Source organism: Oncorhynchus masou, chromosome 9 (genome assembly GCF_036934945.1).
Source record: "Oncorhynchus masou masou isolate Uvic2021 chromosome 9, UVic_Omas_1.1, whole genome shotgun sequence".
Taxonomy (NCBI): domain Eukaryota; kingdom Metazoa; phylum Chordata; class Actinopteri; order Salmoniformes; family Salmonidae; genus Oncorhynchus; species Oncorhynchus masou.
In genome coordinates, this window is record NC_088220.1 from 4,459,840 (window position 1) to 4,479,923 (window position 20,084).

The following is a 20,084-nucleotide window of genomic DNA, read 5'->3' on the forward strand; positions in this document are numbered from 1 at the left end:
AAATGACAGACTGGTTCCCTAAGGCTGTCTGGTTTAGAGGGAAGGATGTAACTGGCTGAGATCCCATAGAGAGAGTTACTAGTAGAAAGTACATAGAATGACAGAGGGGCAATCTGAAATTCGAACAACAAACCGTACACCCCGCCTTTTGTTCTGGTATACAGTTGAGGGATGAGACTGGATAAATTGAACTACTCTCATATTCCTAGACAGAGCTATAGAGCCAAGAACATCCATATCACACATTTTAAAGTAAAATAAATAAATAATAATGTATTAATCCTGGATTGCCCCTTTAACAAATGTAGTGAAAGTTGTCATCTGTCAGTAGAATTGTTGTCTGAAGCAGAATGTATGTGTACCCTCCCCCTCTCCCATATGGTTTAGGTTCCATCTGCCTTGTTGTGACTAGTTCACACGTGAGACTATAAAATGTGGGACATGAAACAACAGGCAGAGTCGCCAGCAGTTGGCGGCAACTGACAGTTTTTTTTTGTTTTTTAATCTTTGTTTGCCTTCTGTCTGGGCAAAAGTGATAGACTTATAGTGATATTGCTCTAAGCTGTCTAAGCTACAGAGTGTTACACCAGATCATGGGATTTAACCAAATATTATTTTGGTATCCATTACTGGGAGTAACAGGATAGGTACTGTTTGGTGTAAAATGTTTGACCAACCTTAGCTTGGCTTCAGCGACACTACCGTCGTCCTCGATTCGTGGAAACAGGAGTCTCATAACATGTCTGTATCCAGGTACAGGGGGTCCGTTTGAATTTAAAAAAAAATGCTGTTAAAATAAATTCTTTTTTTTTGCTCCATGAAGTAATCCAACAACGTGTACGCCGCCATCTTGTCTATTTCAAGTCTTCTCTCAAGTCCAGATCTTTTTGTGATTGATTAGTTATGTGCAGCATCATAGCCTGATGTTAACTAGCAGGCTGTGCCAACATGACTAACCTAGCAGGCTGTGCCAACATGACTAACCTAGCAGGCTGTGCTAACATGACTAACCTAGCAGGCTGTGCTAACATGACTAACCCTAGCAGGCTGTGCTAACATGACTAACCCTAGCAGGCTGTGCTAACATGACTAACCCTAGCAGGCTGTGCTAACATGACTAACCCTAGCAGGCTGTGCTAACATCACTAACCCTAGCAGGCTGTGCTAACATGACTAACCTAGCAGGCTGTGCTAACATGACTAACCTAGCAGGCTGTGCTAACATGACTAACCCTAGCAGGCTGTGCTAACATGACTAACCCTAGCAGGCTGTGCTAACATGACTAACCTAGCAGGCTGTGCTAACATGACTAACCTAGCAGGCTGTGCTAACATGACTAACCCTAGCAGGCTGTGCCAACATGACTAACCCTAGCAGGCTGTGCTAACATGACTAACCTACTAGCAGGCTGTGCCAACATGACTAACCCTAGCAGGCTGTGCTAACATGCCTAACCTACTAGCAGGCTGTGCCAACATGACTAACCCTAGCAGGCTGTGCCAACATGACTAACCTACTAGCAGGCTGTGCAAACATGACTAACCTACTAGCAGGCTGTGCCAACATGACTAACCTAGCAGGCTGTGCTAACATGACTAACCTAGCAGGCTGTGCTAACATGACTAACCTAGCAGGCCGTGCTAACATGACTAACCTAGCAGGCCGTGCCAACATGACTAACCTAACAGGCCGTGCCAACATGACTAACCTAGCAGGCTGTGCCAACATGACTAACCTAGCAGGCTGTGCTAACATGACTAACCCTAGCAGGGTGTGCCAACATGACTAACCCTAGCAGGGTGTGCCAACATGACTAACCCTAGCAGGCTGTGCCAACATGACTAACCCTAGCAGGCTGTGCCAACATGACTAACCTAGCAGGCTGTGCCAACATGACTAACCTACTAGCAGGCTGTGCCAACATGACTAACCCTAGCAGGCTGTGCCAACATGACTAACCTAGCAGGCTGTGCCAACATGACTAACCTACTAGCAGGCTGTGCCAACATGACTAACCTACTAGCAGGCTGTGACAACATGACTAACCTACTAGCAGGCTGTGCCAACATGACTAACCTACTAGCAGGCTGTGACAACATGACTAATCTACTAGCAGGCTGTGCCAACATGACTAACCTACTAGCAGGCTGTGCCAACATGACTAACCTACTAGCAGGCTGTGCCAACATGACTAACCCTAGCAGGCTGTGCCAACATGACTAACCCTAGCAGGCTGTGCCAACATGACTAACCTAGCAGGCTGTGCCAACATGACTAACCTACTAGCAGGCTGTGCCAACATGACTAACCTACTAGCAGGCTGTGACAACATGACTAATCTACTAGCAGGCTGTGCCAACATGACTAACCTACTAGCAGGCTGTGCTAACATGACTAACCCTAGCAGGCTGTGCTAATGTAACGGATGTGAAACGGCTAGCTTAGTTAGCGGTGTGCGCTAAATAGCGTTTCAATCGGTGACGTCACTTGCTCTGAGACCTTGAAGTAGTAGTTCCCCTTGCTCTGCAAGGGCCGCGGCTTTTGTGGAGCGATGGGTAACGACGCTTCGAGGGTGACTGTTGTTGATGTGTGCAGAAGGTCCCTGGTTCGCGCCCAGGTATGGGCGAGGGGACGGTTTAAAATTATACTGTTACACTAACATGACTAACCCTAGCAGGCTGTGCTAACATGACTAACCTACTAGCAGGCTGTGCCAACATGACTAACCTACTAGCAGGCTGTGCCAACATGACTAACCTACTAGCAGGCTGTACCAACATGACTAACCTAGCAGGCTGTGCCAATATGACTAACCCTAACAGGGTGTGCTAACATGACTAACCCTAGCAGGCTGTGCTAACATGACTAACCTAGCAGGCTGTGCCAACATGACTAACTAACATGGGGAGGCTATATTGGTCTGATTACTAAATACCCACTGCACTACTTAAAAAAAAAAGTGTTTATATTCAGGTTTTTCAGACTTCCTGCGGCTATGGTTACATGCTACCTCTAGACTATTGAGTGGTATTCATTAGGCACCAAACGGACACTTGACAGGTGTGGCATATCAAGAATCAGATTGAACAGTATGATCATTACACAGGTGCACCTTGTGCTGGGACAAAATGCCACTAAAATGTGCAGTTTTGTCACACAACACAATGCCACAGATCAAATCAAATGTATTTATATAGCCCTTCGTACATCAGCTGATATCTCAAAGTGCTGTACAGAAACCCAGCCTAAAACCCCAAACAACAAGCAATGCAGGTGTAGAAGCACGGTGGTTAGGAAAAACTCCCTAGAAAGGCCAAAACCTAGGAAGAAACCTAGAGAGGAACCAGGCTATGAGGGGTGGCCAGTCCTTTTCTGGCTGTGCCGGGTGGAGATTATAACAGAACATGGCCAAGATGTTCAAATGTTCATAAATGACCAGCATGGTCAAATAATAGGTCTGGGACAGGTAGCACGTCCGGTGAACAGGTCAGGATTCCATAGCCGTAGGCAGAACAGTTGAGCAGGAGCAGCAGCATGGCCAGGTGGACTGGGGACAGCAAGGAGGGGACAGCAAGGAGTCATCATGTCAGGTAGTCCTGAGGCATGGTCCTAGGGCTCAGGTCCTCCAAGAGAGAGAAAGAAAGAGAGAATTAGGGAGAGCATATCTAAATTCACACAGGACACCGGATAAGACAGGAGAAGTACTCCAGATATAACAAACTGACCCTAGCCCCGACACAAACTACTGCAGCATAAATACTGGAGGCTGAGACAAGAGGGGTCAGGAGACATTGTGGCCCCATCCGATGATACCCCCACAGGGCTAAACAGGAAGGATATAACCCCACCCACTTTGCCAAAGCACAGCCCCCACACCACTAGAGGGATATCTTCAACCACCAACTTACCATCCTGAACAAGGCCGATTATAGCCCACAAAGATCTCCGCCACGGCACAACCCAAGGGGGGGCGCCAACCCCAGACAGGAAGATCACATCAGTGAATCAACCCACTCAAGTGACGCAACCCTCCTAGGAACGGTATGAAAGAGCACCAGTAAGCCAGTGACTCAGCCCCTGTAATAGGGTTAGAGGCAGAGAATCCCAGTGGAAAGAGGGGAACCGGCTAGGCAGAGACAGCAAGGGCAGTTCGTTGCTCCAGAGCCTTTCCGTTCACCTTACCACTCCTGGGCCAGACTACACTCAATCATATGACCCACTGAAGAGATGAGTCTTCAGTAAAGACTTAAAGGTTGAGACCGAGTTTGCGTCTCTGACATGGGTAGGCAGACCATTCCATAAAAATGGAGCTCTATAGGAGAAAGCCTTGCCTCCAGCTGTTTGCTTAGAAATTCTAGGGACAATTAGGAGGCCTGCGTCTTGTGACCGTAGCGTACGTGTAGGTATGTACGGCAGGACCAAATCAGAGAGATAGGTAGGAGCAAGCCCATGTAATGCTTTGTAGGTTAGCAGTAAAACCTTGAAATCAGCCCTTGCTTTGACAGGAAGCCAGTGTAGGGAGGCTCGCACTGGAGTAATATGATCAAATATTTTGGGGTTCTTGTCAGGATTCTAGCAGCCGTATTTAGCACTAACTGAAGTGTATTTAGTGCTTTATCCGGGTAGCCGGAAACTAGAGCATTGCAGTAGTCTAACCTAGAAGTAACAAAAGCATGGATTAATTTTTTTGCATCATTTTTGGACAGAATGTTTCAGATTTTTCAGATGCCTCAAGTTTTGAGTGTGAATGTCCACCAGAACTGTTGCCAGATAATTTAATTGTAATTTCTCTACCATAAGCCACCTTCATTGTTTTAGAGAACTTGGCAGTACGTCCAACCTGCTTCACAACCACAGATCATGTGAGCGAGTGGTTTGCTGATGTCAATGTTATGAACAGAATGCCCCATGGTGGTGATGAGGTTATGTAATGGGCGGGCAGGCAGGCATAAGCTACGGACAACGAACACTTGCATTTCATTGATGGCAATTTGAGTGCACAAAAATACGGTGACTCAATCCTGAGGCCCATTTTTTTTTTTAAGGTACCTGTGACCAACATATGCATATTTGTATTAGGATACTAGGATATTAGGACACCAAAATGGAAGCTAGACAGTCAGGGAGCATGGTAAATTCCCAAAACAATGGATAGAGGACATTCAGTGCAGTCCTCCAGGCCTCTAGAAGACCAAATGCTTACAGGGGCAAAATGAGTTTGACAACGCTGGTTCTAGTCCTTTTTACAAGCTGTGCTTGGTTGAGTTGCTTAATCTGTTCAGCATCAAAGCTGTATCTGTGTCGGGTCTGTATGGTTTCTTGATTTTATTGTATTTATGATCACGGATTCAGATCCTCACAGGATGTATGTAGATATAAAGAATAATTGGTTTCAGGCACGTCTGTTTGTGATTTGGTGTTTTTAACACTAGCGCAGGAGAGAGGTGTGGCTTCATCAAAAACAACTAACTACAACCTTTTCTTATTGAATGTTACCAATACATTTATCGGAAATTAATAATTCTAAACTAAGTAGTTTTATTCTAGTTTATATGTATAAATAAAAAATGTTTCTATATATTATATATATATAACATTTGCTATTTTATTTATATATATATATTATTTGATATATTTTATTTCTTTAGAATGATGGATGGACTATGCAAATAGCCTACATCTACTAGCATAACAACACAGCCAATGTTAACCAGGAGGCAGCTCGCTAAGCTAAAGAGATCTATCTGCCCTTTTGTCGTCGCAGCTGAAACGTCAGACACCAAGGGCACCTGTCAAACTTGAAAACGACTCTGCATTTGCACTCCCCATCTCATAGCTAACATAACCTCAGGTCGAGCATCCCTCGTCTTTCGATTTGAGACTAAAGCAAGTAAGCTAAAGATGTCTAGCTAGTTCTGCATGCTCAGTTAGCGAAAAGGAAAACATGATTAGCTAACCTGGCTACAGTTACCTAGCTCGCTAATCATGTGTTCCTTTTATGCATTTAGCTATTGATGATAGCTTGGATATTCGTGAAATATGAATTGAAAAGCTTGAGATTATTTAGTGCATGTGTTGCACACTGTAAAACTGTGGTTGACGGTGGATGGCTACCTCCTTGGCTTATAACGGCTAGCTAGCTCCTGTGTCCATTGCAAGCAATGCCTTTGTGCTTTTTGAGGCTAAATGCGTTAGCATCATGGAATATCAGCAATGCAACTTGAAACTAAAATAGAAGTGTAACGTTAAATGCTTTATCGTTGCATGCCTGTCTTGTTGAAGTGTGAAACAAATCTATTATTGCTACTTATTTAGCAAGCTAACTCCTCGTCCTTTGTTGTTGCTTTGTTTCTCTCTGAGCACATGGCTTTCCTTGTTTTTGTTTCAGTTAGATACAGCGCCCCCTATTTACAAACTGATGATGTCAAATAGTCCAACATTTCTTTGGCTGCGTTTTATACCGACAGTCCAATTACTTTTTTGTTACTAATTGGTCTTTTGACTAATCGTATCAGCTCTGAAAAAGATCTGGTGTGAAAAAGTCGGACTTGGTCAAAGGACCATTCAGTGGAAGAAATATCAGAATGGGCTGCCTGTGTCATTAACATTTTGAAAAAAAATGTTTACCTTTTACTTAACTAGGCAATTCAGTTAACAAACTCGTATTCAACTGGACGATAAATGCATTGCAACTTGCACGTCTCGCAAGTTAGCTATACGTTTGTAAATAGCAGATGCTTTTATCCAGAGCGACTTAGTTAGTACAGAATTCTTTTTCAGTCTGATAGAAAGTTAATTACATCTTAAGTTAAAGGCCTAGTGCAGTCAAAATCCATTTTTCCCCCGTGTTTTATCTCATATTGTACAACAGATGATGAAACTTAACACTGTAAAAGTGTGACAAGTGTTATATATCCAGATAGTTGCAGGTTTGGATGCGCCTGAGTTTCTGCTTTCCATGGTGACATCACCATGCAGTAAATTAGACCAATAACAAAGAGTTCCAAACCTCTCTGCCAATAACAGCTAGTGTTCAGTTTTACCCCTCCCCACTCAGACCACTCCCAGACAGTCCTAGCAAAATTCTTGTTGAGAAATAGTTGTTTGAAATAGTTGTTTGCTTAAACTATTTTTGCCCATTTAAAAAATGTATTACAGTAAGGTCCTAAATTGTTACCCAGAAACGAGTTGATATAATGCAGTAAGATATTCAGTCGGTATAGAAAGTCACCACCCTCTTTCAAAATGTTCACTTTTTGTTGCTTTACAGCCTGAAAGGAAAACGCATACAATCTCACTTTTTACGGCTTTATTTACACAAAGTGACCCACAATATCCCAAGTGGGGATTTTTTTTTTAAATCAGTTATTATTATTATTTTTTACTCTGAAAACTAAAAGCGAAAAAAAATGTGCAAACATGCTGAGGTATAACCAACAACCTTCCAGATCACAAATCAAGCTAATTGGCTTCCGTCTGTGATCACTTGTAGTGACTTTGATTAGTTAAGAATAAAAGCTGCTGTTCATAGAGGACAAAGTTGTGGAAGAGGCACTAGTCAGGGGCTGGATATTAAAAGACTTTAAAGGCTTTGTCCCTCGGCGCACAGTTATGACCATTATTAATAAGTGGAAGGCGTATAGCACCACCCAGACCCTGTATAGATCAGGCAATCCCTCCACAACTGGATGACCGGGTAAGGAGGAGACTGATCAGAGAGGCTACCAAGAAGACAATGGTGACTGAAAGAGTTTCAGGCCTTTAGGGCAAAAGACTGGTCAATGTGTGCATGTGACCGCAATATCACAAGCGCTCCACAAATCTGGCCTCTATGGGAGGGTGGCAAGAACAGGAAAATAAACACTCCTCAAAAAAACCAACATCAAGTCTCGTTTGAAGCTTTGCCAACTAGCACATTGTAGATTCCCGAGGCCAAGTGGCAACAGGTGCTGTGGTCAGACGAGACCAAAGTTGAACTTTTTGGCCTGAATGCAAAACGATATGTCTGGTGAAAACCCAATACATCTTTCTACCCAAAGAATGCCACCCCTGCAGCGAAGGGCGCCACCCCTGCAGCGAAGGGCGCCACCCCTGCAGCGAAGGGCGCCACCCCTGCAGCGAAGGGCGCCACGCCTGCAGTAAAGCACGGCGGGGGCAGCATCCTGTTGTGAGGGTGTTTCTCTTCAACAGGGACTGGAACGCTTGTCAGGATAGAAGGGAAAATGGACAGTGGGGGGAAAAAACAGATTCTTGAGGAGAACCTGCAGCCCTCTACCAGGAAGTTGAAGATGGTTCACGTTTCAACATGACAATAAATCAATGGGATTTAGGCCCTGACCTAAATCCCATTTGAGAATCTGTGGAATGACTCGAGTGCAGTCCATGAGTGGTCGCCATTCAATTTTGACTGAGCTTGAACAGAGGGGGGGGGGGGGGTCCACTTATACATATAGGGTATTTTACTGTTTTAAGTATAATAAATAAAATAAATAAAGGTGGAAAAAGTCAGATTTGATGCGTTTTCATTTTAGGCTGTAAAGCAACAAAAGGTGAACATATTGAAAGGGGGGTGGTGACTTTCTATATCCACTGTTTATATTACAGTAAGGTACTTAATTGTTACCCAGAAATCATTTGATATATGTCATATATGTATATACGCTACATGAACCAAAAGTATGTGGACACCTGCTCGTCGAACATCTCATTCCAAAATCATAGGCATTAATATAGATTTGGGCCACCCCCTTTTGTTGAGATAACAGCCTCCACTCTTCTGGGAAGGCTTTCCACTAGATGTTGAAACATTGCTGCTATAACAGCCTCCACTCTTCTGGGAAGGCTTTCCGCTAGGTGTTGGAACATTGCTGCTATAACAGCCTCCACTCTTCTGGGAAGGCTTTCCACTAGATGTAGGAACATTGCTGCTATAACAGCCTCGACTCTTCTGGGAAGGCTTTCCACTAGATGATGGAACATTGCTGCTATAACAGCCTCCACTCTTCTGGGAAGGCTTTCCACTAGATGTTGAAACATTGCCGTGGGGACTTGCTTCCATTCAGCCACAAACATTAGTGAGGTCGACCACTGATGTTGGGCGATGAGGCCTGGCTCGCAGTCAGCATTCCAATTAATCTCAAAGGTGTTCAATGGAGTTGAGGTCAGGGATCTGTGCAGTCCAGTCATGTTCTTCCACACTGATTTTGACAAACCGTTTCTGTATGTACTTCGCTTTGTGCACGGGGGGCATTGTTATTCTGAAACAGGAAAGGGCCTATCCCCAAACTGTTGCCACAAAGTTGGAAGCACAGAATAATCTAGAATGTCATTGTATGCTATAGCGTTAGGATTTCCTTTCACTGTAACTAAGGGGCCTAGCTCAAACCATGAAAAACCGCTCCAGACCGTTATTCCTCCACCAAACTTTACAGTTAGCACTATTCCAAATCCAGATTCGTCCGTCGGACTGCCAGATGGTGAAGCGTGATTCATCACTCCAGAGAAGGCGATTCCAATGGCGGCGAGCTTTAAAACACTCCAGCCGACGCTTGGCATGGGGATCATAGGCTTGCTTGTGTGCGACCTGCTCAGCCATGGAAACCCATTTAAGGAAGCTCCCAACAAACAGTTATTGTGCTGACATTGCTTCCAGAGGCCTTTTGGAGCTCGGTAGTGAGTGTTGCAACTGAGGACAGATGATTATTTGTGCTTCAGCACTCAGCGGTCCGTTGTTGCTCCTATACGTTTCCACTTCACAATAACAGCACTTACAGTTGACCGGGCCGGTCTAGCAGGGGAGAAATTTGACGAACTGACTGTTGAATAGGTGGCAACCCATGACGGTGCCACTTTGAAAGTCACTGAGCTCTTCAGTAAGGCCATTCTACTGCCAATGTTTGTCTATGGAGATTGCGTGGTTGTGTGCTCGATTTTATACACCTGTCAGTTACCTTTCGGTTACTAATTCAACGCTCTAACCACTAGGCTACCCGTATTCAGACCCCTTCCCCTTTTCCACAATTCGTTACATTACAGCGCTATTCTAAAATGGAGGAAATCAAAATTCTTTAGTCACACAATACCCATTATGACAAAGCGAAAAGGTATTTAGATTTTTGTTTTGCAATTGTATTAAAAAAGAAACAGATTACTTATGTAAATAATTATTCAAACCCTTTGCTATGCGACTCAAAATTGAGCTCAAGTGCAACCGGTTTCCATTGATCATCCTTGATGTTTCCAGAACTTGGAGTCCACCTGTGCTAAATTCAAATGATTGGTCATGATTTGGAAAGACACACACTTGTCTTTATTAGTTCCTAAAGTCGACAGTGCATGTCAGAGCAAAAACCAAGCCGTGAGGTTGAAGGAATTGTCCGTAGCGTTCCGAGACCGGATTGTGTCGGCACAGATCTGGGGAAGGGTACCAAAACATTTCTGCAGCATTGAAGGTCCCTTAGAACACAGTGGCCTCCATCATTCGTAAAAAGAAGAAGTTTGGAACCACCAAGACACTTCCTAGAGCTTGTCGCCCGGCCAAACTGAGCAATCGGGGGATAAGGGCCTTGGTCAGGGAGGTGACTAAGAACCCAATGGTCACTCTGACAGAGCTCCAGAGTTCCTCTGTGGAGATGGTTGTCCTTCTGGAAGGTTCTCCCATCTCTTTAGCACTCCACCAATCATTCGTTTATGGTCGAGTGACCAGACAGAAGCCACTCCTTAGTGAAAGGCACATGACAGCCCGCTTGGAATTTGCCAAAAGGCACCTAAAGGACTCTGACCATGAGAAACACAATTCTCTGGTCTGATGAAACCAAGATTGAACTCTTTAGCCTGAATGCCAAGCGTCACGTCAGGAGGAAACCTGGCACCTTCCCTACGGTGTAGAATGGTGGTAGCAGCATTCTATGGGGATATTTTTCAGTGGCAGGGACTGGGAGACTATTCATGGGAAAGATGACCAGAGCAAAGAACATCTCTGGAGAGACCTGAAAATAGCTGTGCAGCGACGCTCCCCATACATCCTGACTGCACTTGAGAGGACCTGCAGAGAAGAATGGGAGAATCTCCCCAAATACAGGTGTGCCAAGCTTGTGGCATCATACCCAAGAAGACTGGAGGCTGTTATCGCTGCCAAAGGTGCTTCAACAAAGTACTGAGTAAAGGGTCTGAATACTTATTTAAATGTGATATTTCAGTATATATATTTTTTTGATATACATTTGCAAAAATGTTTGCTTTGTCATCATGGTGTATGTTGTGTATAAATAAATTCAATCAATTTTAGAATAAGGCTGTAATGTAACAAAGTGTAAAAAGTCAAGAGTTCTGAATACTTTTCGAATGTATAGTGTAATACGTTAATACATTTCAAATCAACCTCAGTTTTGAATATCCAGGCTAGTATTTGTATTTATTATGGATCCCCATTAGTTCCTGACAAAGCAGCAGCTACTCTTCCCGGGGTCCAGCAAAATTAAGGTAGTTTATACAATTTTAAAACATTTTAAGAAACATTCACAGATTTCACAACACACTGTGTGCCCTCGGGCCCCGTACTCCACCACTACCATATATCTACAGTACTAAATCCATGTCTATGTATAATGCGTGTGTTATCGTATGTGTGTGTACGCATGTGTCTGCCAATGTTTGTGTTGCTTCACAGTCCCCACTGTTTCATAAGGTGTGTTTTTATCTGTTTTTTTTAAATCTAATTTTACTGCTTGCATCAGTTACTTGATGTGGAATAGAGTTCCATGTAGTCATGGCTCTATGTAGTACTGTGTGCCTCCCATAGTCTGCTTAAGGACAGTGAAGAGACCTCTGGTGGCATGTCTTGGGGGTTATGCATGGGTGTCCGAGCTGTGTGCCAGTAGTTTAAACAGACAGCTCGGTGCATTAATGTCAATACCTCTAATAAATACAAGTAGTGATGAAGTCAATCTCTCCTCCACTTTCAGCCAGGAGAGATTGACATGCATATTATTAATATTAGCTCTCTGTGCTTCCCTGTTCTGAGCCAAATGCAATTTTCCTAAGTCCTCTTTTGTGGCACCGGACCACACGACAGAACAGTAGTCAAGGTGCAACAAAACTAGGGCCTGTAGGACCTGCCTTGTTGACAGTGTTGTTAATTAGGCAGAGCATCTCTTTATTATGGACAGACTTCTCCCCATCTTAGCTACTGTTGTATCAATATGTTTTGACCATGACCGTTTACAATCCAGGGTTACACCAAGCAGTTTAGTCACCTCAACTTGCTCAATTTTCCACATTATTTATTACAATATTTAGTTGAGGTTTAGTGAGTGTTTTTTGTTCCAAATACAATGCATTTAGTTTTAGAAATATTTAGAGCTAACTAATTCCTTGCCACCCACTCTGAAACTAACTGCAGCTCTTTGTTAAGTGTTGCAGTCATTTCAGTCGCTGTAGTAGCTGACGTGTATAGTGTTGAGTCATCCGCTAACATAGACACATTGGCTAGTGGCATGTCGTTAGTAAAGATTGAAAAAAGTAAGGGGCCTAGACAGCTACCCTGGGGAATTCCTGATTCCAGCTGGATTATGTTGTAGAGGCTTCCATTAAAGAACACCCTCTGTGTTCTGTTACAGGTCATTCTTTATCTTTACTAAGTCAGTGGCATGTTGTTAGTAAAAAAAAAAAAGCAAGGGGCCTAAACAGCTACCCTGGGGAACTCCTGATTTATAACTGGATTATATTTGATATGATGCCGCTAAAGAACACCGTCTGTGCTCTGTTACAGGTAACTCTTTATCCACATTGTAGCAGGGGGTATAAAGCCATAAAACACAAGTTTTTCCAGCAGCAGATTATGATCGATAATATCAAAAGCTGCACTGAAGTCTAACAAAACATCCCCCACAATCAATTTATTATCAATTTCTCTCAGCCAATCGTCAGTCATTTGTGTAAGTGCTGTGCTTGTTTCATGTCCTTGTATATGGTCCAAAAAAAAATCCCAGAAGTTTTCTAAGGGTTAGTAACAGGCTGATTGGTCAGCTATTTGAGCCAGTAAAGAGAGCTTAACTATTCTTAGGTAGTGGAATGACTTTAGCTTCCCTCCGGGCCTGAGAGCACACACTTTCTAGTAGGCTTAAATGTAAGATGTGGCAAATAGGAGTGGGAATATTGTCCGCTATTATCCTCAGTAATATTGCATCTAGATTGTCAGACCCGTCTGGCTTGTCATTGTTGATAGACAACAATAACTTTTGACCAGGGCCTGTAGGGTAGTGTATTATATAGGGAGAATGGTGCTAGTGAAGTGTGGTTAAGTAGTTTTAATGGTGTTTCATTTCCAGGGTAAAGACAGAGGTTAAACGCCACAAGTGCCTCCAGCACCCCTGCTCTCCTTTTCGTCGGTCCCCACGACGTCACCAATGCGACCATGGGAAATAGCAGTGACTAGGCGGCCACCGACAGCCCCCGTGAACCAGAGGAGGTTCCTAGGAGAGCCCTGCAACACCCCAGTGCACCTCAGGAGAAGGTGAATAGTACTCCTTTCAGTACTTGGATGTGTTCCAAATGGCACCCTATAGGCCCTGGTCAAAAGTAGTGCACTATAAAGGGAATAGGTTGCCATTTTGGGAAGCGGAGCCCTTTTTTGTTTAATCAACTGTCATCATGCGTTGACGGGCATTCCATCCTGAGGTTTCCTGTATAGTATAGTATAGTGTATATCCTGTATAGTGTGTTCTGGTCTACTGTACGGTTTTGGAATCATTTGTGCTGTATTCAAGAACCAAATGCCCAAGAACCAAATGCGCTTATTTGAATGTATTTGATACACTATTTTCCCAGTTTACATGAACTGAAGAATAGCACAATTAAAGTTTAAAAAAAAAAAAGTATTTTGAATAAAAAAAGAATGACAATTGTCTTAAGACAGTTGAAGTCGGAAGTTTACAGACACTTAGGTTGGAGTCATGAAAACTTGTTTTTCAACCACTCCACAAATTTCTTGTTAACAAACTATAGTTTTGGTCAGTTAGGACATCTACTTTGTGCATGACACAAGTAATTTTTCCAACAATTGTTTACAGACAGATTATTTAATTTATAATTCATTGTATCACAATTCCAGTGGGTCAAAGGTTTACATACACTAAGTTGACTGTGCCTTTAAAACAGCTTGGAAAATTCCAGAAAATTATGTCATTGCTTTAGAAGCTTCTGATGGGCTAATTGACATCATTTGAGTCAATTGGAGGTGTACCTGTGGATGTATTTCAAAACCTACCTTCAAACTCAGTGCCTCTTTGCTTGACATCATGGGAAAATCTAAAGAAATCAGCCAAGACCTCAGATAACAAACTTTAGACCTCTACAAGTCTGGTTCATCCTTGGGAGAAATTTCCAAATGCCTGAAGGTACCACGTTCATCTGTACAAACAATAGTACGCAAGTATAAACACCATGGGACCACGCAGCCATCATACCTCTCAGGAAGGAGACGCGCTCTGTCTCCTAGAGATGAATGTACTTTGGTGCGGAAAGTGCAAATCAGTTCCAGAACAACAAGATGCTGGAGGAAACGGGTACAAAAGTATCTATCTCCACAGTAAAAAGAGTCCTATATCGACATAACCTGAAAGGCCGCTCAGCAAGGAAGAAGCCACTGCTCCAAAACCACCATAGAAAAGCCAGACTATGGTTTGCAACTGCACATGGGGACAAAGATCGTACTTTTTTGAGAATTGTCCTTTGGTCTGATGAAACAAAAATAGAACTGTTTGGCCAGATTGATTTTAAATATATTTGGCTCAGGTGTGTGTAAAGTTCTGACTTCAACTGTACATCCTCAACGGATCGTGTTCATTGTCCACCCACGGTCTTCTTGATGTTTCATGCTTACTTGTGGTTCCGGAACAAGAACAATGCGACCTTTTGGATTCTAGCTGTTTTGGAAACTTTTTCCCCCACTAAACATCTCTAACTTGTAATGTTCATAATGTTTTTTTTTTCATGTAAAAAAACATAACAACATTACTTTTAAAGGCAATCTAAGAATACCCTAAACAGAATTTCATACAATGCATGGTATGCCTGGTGTATCATGGATGTGCTACCTTGATGTTCCTGCAGCCTGCCAGGGACACGACAGTGGGGGAGTCGAGACCGACCGGTCGTACTGCACGACTCCTCGCTCCAGGATGAGAACTTCCACCACCCTCTCTTCTCCCAGCAACATCAGCGGGTTCTTTTAGATGAGGCCAGACAGTACAGCCACGCCAGTGCCCCGCAACGCATGCTCCACCCTGCCGCACACCCACCTCGGCATCAACAGACCCCCATCATGGTGGATGTACACGACCAGGTGCGTAGGTACACACCGCTGTAGTAGTGGGGGACTGAAGATTAAAAAGGTCCCGGATGGGCCTCATTACTATCACAGTGTATGTTGTAGTCTAGCTAATTTGAAATTCACGCTGGGTTAGGATCAGGGCGGGATGTGGGGGTATTTATGCCGTCCATTAGGTTCTATGGGACCGTGAGGTTTTTGGAGAAAGAACCGATGTGATACGCAGAACAGTCTTCAAAATTATATATATATATATATATATATATTTTTTAATTGTCTGAATTACTGTTTTCTCTCTTGTACCAAGATGCACCAGGAATCCGTTCCGATCTCTTACACTGTTACCACGGTGACGACACACGGTTTCCCCATCCACACCGGGCAACCTCTCCCAGGGTGCAACAGTCAGCAGCTCCCAGCATGCTCGGTAATGTTCAGCGGACAGCTCTCTCTGCTCTGCTGCCTTCCTCCTCCTGTGAGTTTGAAAAGGAAGAGCTGGACTGTCAGTGATGTCCATGTCAGCAACGCACCATACCCACTGTTAACACACCTCTTCCTACGCACCATACCCACTGTTAACACACCTCTTCCTACGCACCATACCCACTGTTAACACACCTCTTCCTACTCACCATACCCACTGTTAACACACCTCTTCCTACGCACCATACCCACTGTTAACACACCTCTTCCTACGCACCATACCCACTGTTGACGCACCATACCCACTGTTAACACACCTCTTCCTACGCACCATACCCACTGTTAACACACCTCTTCCTACGCACCATACCCACTGTTGACGCACCATACCCACTGTTAACACACCTCTTCCTACGCACCATACCCACTGTTAACACACCATACCCACTGTTAACACACCTCTTCCTATGCACCATACCCACTGTTAACACACCTCTTCCTACGTACCATACCCACTGTTGACGCACCTCTTCCTACGCACCATACCCACTGTTGACACACCATACCCACTGTTGACGCACCATACCCACTGTTGACGCACCATACCCACTGTTGACGCACCATACCCACTGTTGACGCACCATACCCACTGTTGACGCACCATACCCACTGTTGACGCACCATACCCACTGTTGACGCACCATACCCACTGTTGACGCACCATACCCACTGTTGACGCACCATACCCACTGTTGACGCACCATACCCACTGTTGACGCACCATACCCACTGTTGACGCACCATACCCACTGTTGACGCACCATACCCACTGTTGACGCACCATACCCACTGTTGACGCACCATACCCACTGTTGACGCACCATACCCACTGTTGACGCACCATACCCACTGTTGACGCACCATACCCACTGTTGACGCACCATACCCACTGTTGACACACCATACCCACTGTTGACCCACCATACCCACTGTTAACGCACCATACCCACTGTTGACGCACCTCTTCCTACGCACCATACCCACTGTTGACACACCATACCCACTGTTGACGCACCATACCCACTGTTGACGCACCATACCCACTGTTGACGCACCATACCCACTGTTGACGCACCATACCCACTGTTGACGCACCATACCCACTGTTGACGCACCATACCCACTGTTGACGCACCATACCCACTGTTGACGCACCATACCCACTGTTGACGCACCATACCCACTGTTGACGCACCATACCCACTGTTGACGCACCATACCCACTGTTGACGCACCATACCCACTGTTGACACACCATACCCACTGTTGACCCACCATACCCACTGTTAACGCACCATACCCACTGTTGACGCACCTCTTCCTACGCACCATACCCACTGTTGACACACCATACCCACTGTTGACGCACCATACCCACTGTTGACGCACCTCTTCCTACGCACCATACCCACTGTTAACACACCTCTTCCTATGCACCATACCCACTGTTGACGCACCATACCCACTGTTAACGCACCTCTTCCTACGCACCATACCCACTGTTAACACACCTCTTCCTACCCACCATACCCACTGTTGACACACCATACCCACTGTTGACGCGCCATACCCACTGTTGACGCGCCATACCCACTGTTGACGCGCCATACCCACTGTTGACGCACCTCTTCCTACGCACCATACCCACTGTTGACGCACCTCTTCCTACGCACCATACCCACTGTTGACACGCCATACCCACTGTTGACGCACCATACCCACTGTTGACGCGCCATACCCACTGTTGACGCGCCATACCCACTGTTGACGCGCCATACCCACTGTTGACGCGCCATACCCACTGTTGACGCGCCATACCCACTGTTGACGCGCCATACCCACTGTTGACGCGCCATACCCACTGTTGACGCGCCATACCCACTGTTGACGCGCCATACCCACTGTTGACGCGCCATACCCACTGTTGACGCGCCATACCCCCTGTTGACGCGCCATACTGTTGACGCGCCATACCCCCTGTTGACGCGCCATACCCCCTGTTGACGCGCCATACCCCCTGTTGACGCGCCATACCCCTGTTGACGCGCCATACCCCCTGTTGACGCGCCATACCCCTGTTGACGCGCCATACCCACTGTTGACGCGCCATACCCACTGTTGACGCGCCATACCCACTGTTGACGCGCCATACCCACTGTTGACGCGCCATACCCACTGTTGACGCGCCATACCCACTGTTGACGCGCCATACCCACTGTTGACGCGCCATACCCACTGTTGACGCGCCATACCCACTGTTGACGCGCCATACCCACTGTTGACGCGCCATACCCACTGTTGACGCGCCATACCCACTGTTGACGCACCATACCCACTGTTGACGCGCCATACCCACTGTTGACGCGCCATACCCACTGTTGACGCGCCATACCCACTGTTGACGCGCCATACCCACTGTTGACGCGCCATACCCACTGTTGACGCGCCATACCCACTGTCGACGCGCCATACCCACTGTCGACGCGCCATACCCACTGTCGACGCGCCATACCCACTGTCGACGCGCCATACCCCCTGTCGACGCGCCATACCCCCTGTCGACGCGCCATACCCCCTGTCGACGCGCCATACCCCCTGTCGACGCGCCATACCCCCTGTCGACGCGCCATACCCCCTGTCGACGCGCCATACCCCCTGTCGACGCGCGCGCCATACCCCCTGTCGACGCGCCATACCCCCTGTCGACGCGCCATACCCACTGTCGACGCGCCATACCCACTGTCGACGCGCCATACCCCCTGTCGACGCACCATACCCCCTGTCGACGCACCATACCCCCTGTCGACGCACCATACCCACTGTCGACGCACCATACCCACTGTCGACGCACCATACCCACTGTTGACGCACCTCTTCCTACGCACCATACCCACTGTTGACGCACCATACCCACTGTTAACACACCTCTTCCTACGCACCATACCCACTGTTAACACACCATACCCACTGTTAACACACCTCTTCCTATGCACCATACCCACTGTTGACGCACCTCTTCCTACGCACCATACCCACTGTTGACGCACCTCTTCCTACGCACCATACCCACTGTTGACACACCATACCCACTGTTGACGCACCATACCCACTGCTGACGCGCCATACCCACTGTTGACGCGCCATACCCACTGTTAACGCACCATACCCACTGTTGACGCACCATACCCACTGTTGACGCGCCATACCCACTGTTGATGCACCATACCCACTGTCGACGCACCATACCCACTGTCGACGCGCCATACCCCCTGTCGACGCGCCATACCCCCTGTCGACGCACCATACCCACTGTTGATGCACCATACCCACTGTCGACGCGCCATACCCCCTGTCGACGCGCCATACCCCCTGTCGACGCGCCATACCCCCTGTCGACGCGCCATACCCCTGTCGACGCGCCATACCCCCTGTCGACGCGCCATACCCACTGTTGACGCGCCATACCCACTGTTGACGCGCCATACCCCCTGTTGACGCGCCATACCCCCTGTTGACGCGCCATACCCCCTGTTGACGCGCCATACCCCCTGTTGACGCGCCATACCCCCTGTTGACGCGCCATACCCCCTGTTGACGCGCCATACCCCCTGTTGACGCGCCATACCCACTGTTGACGCGCCATACCCACTGTTGACGCGCCATACCCACTGTTGACGCGCCATACCCACTGTTGACGCGCCATACCCACTGTTGACGCGCCATACCCACTGTTGACGCGCCATACCCACTGTTGACGCGCCATACCCACTGTTGACGCGCCATACCCACTGTTGACGCGCCATACCCACTGTCGACGCGCCATACCCACTGTCATACCCACGCACCATACCCACTGTCGACGCGCCATACCCACTGTCGACGCGCCATACCCACTGTCGACGCGCCATACCCCCTGTCGACGCGCCATACCCCTGTCGACGCGCCATACCCCCTGTCGACGCGCCATACCCCTGTCGACGCGCCATACCCCCTGTCGACGCGCCATACCCCTGTCGACGCGCCATACCCCCTGTCGACGCGCCATACCCCCTGTCGACGCGCCATACCCCCTGTCGACGCGCCATACCCCCTGTCGACGCGCCATACCCCCTGTCGACGCGCCATACCCACTGTCGACGCGCCATACCATACCCCCTGTCGACGCGCCATACCCCCTGTCGACGCGCCATACCCCTGTCGACGCACCATACCCACTGTCGACGCACCATACCCACTGTCGACGCACCATACCCACTGTCGACGCACCATACC

At 46.7% G+C, this 20,084-nt stretch overlaps 1 protein-coding gene across 4 annotated transcripts in view; it reads left to right on the top strand.

The window, feature by feature from the left end:
- Window positions 1-20,084, top strand: part of LOC135545439 (RING finger protein 44-like) — a 53,236-nt gene that overhangs the window by 3,159 nt on the left and 29,993 nt on the right. For 2 of the 4 annotated variants that reach the window (XM_064973053.1, XM_064973052.1), the window contains 3 exons: window positions 13,330-13,514; window positions 15,113-15,344; window positions 15,637-15,804. In XM_064973053.1, the coding sequence (XP_064829125.1) occupies window positions 13,408-13,514; window positions 15,113-15,344; window positions 15,637-15,804 (507 nt within the window). In that variant the 5' untranslated portion in view covers window positions 13,330-13,407. Of the gene's footprint in view, window positions 1-5,667; window positions 5,892-13,329; window positions 13,515-15,112; window positions 15,345-15,636; window positions 15,805-20,084 lie in introns of those variants that run through there. The other 2 variants (XM_064973054.1, XM_064973055.1) reach the window with 2 other exon arrangements.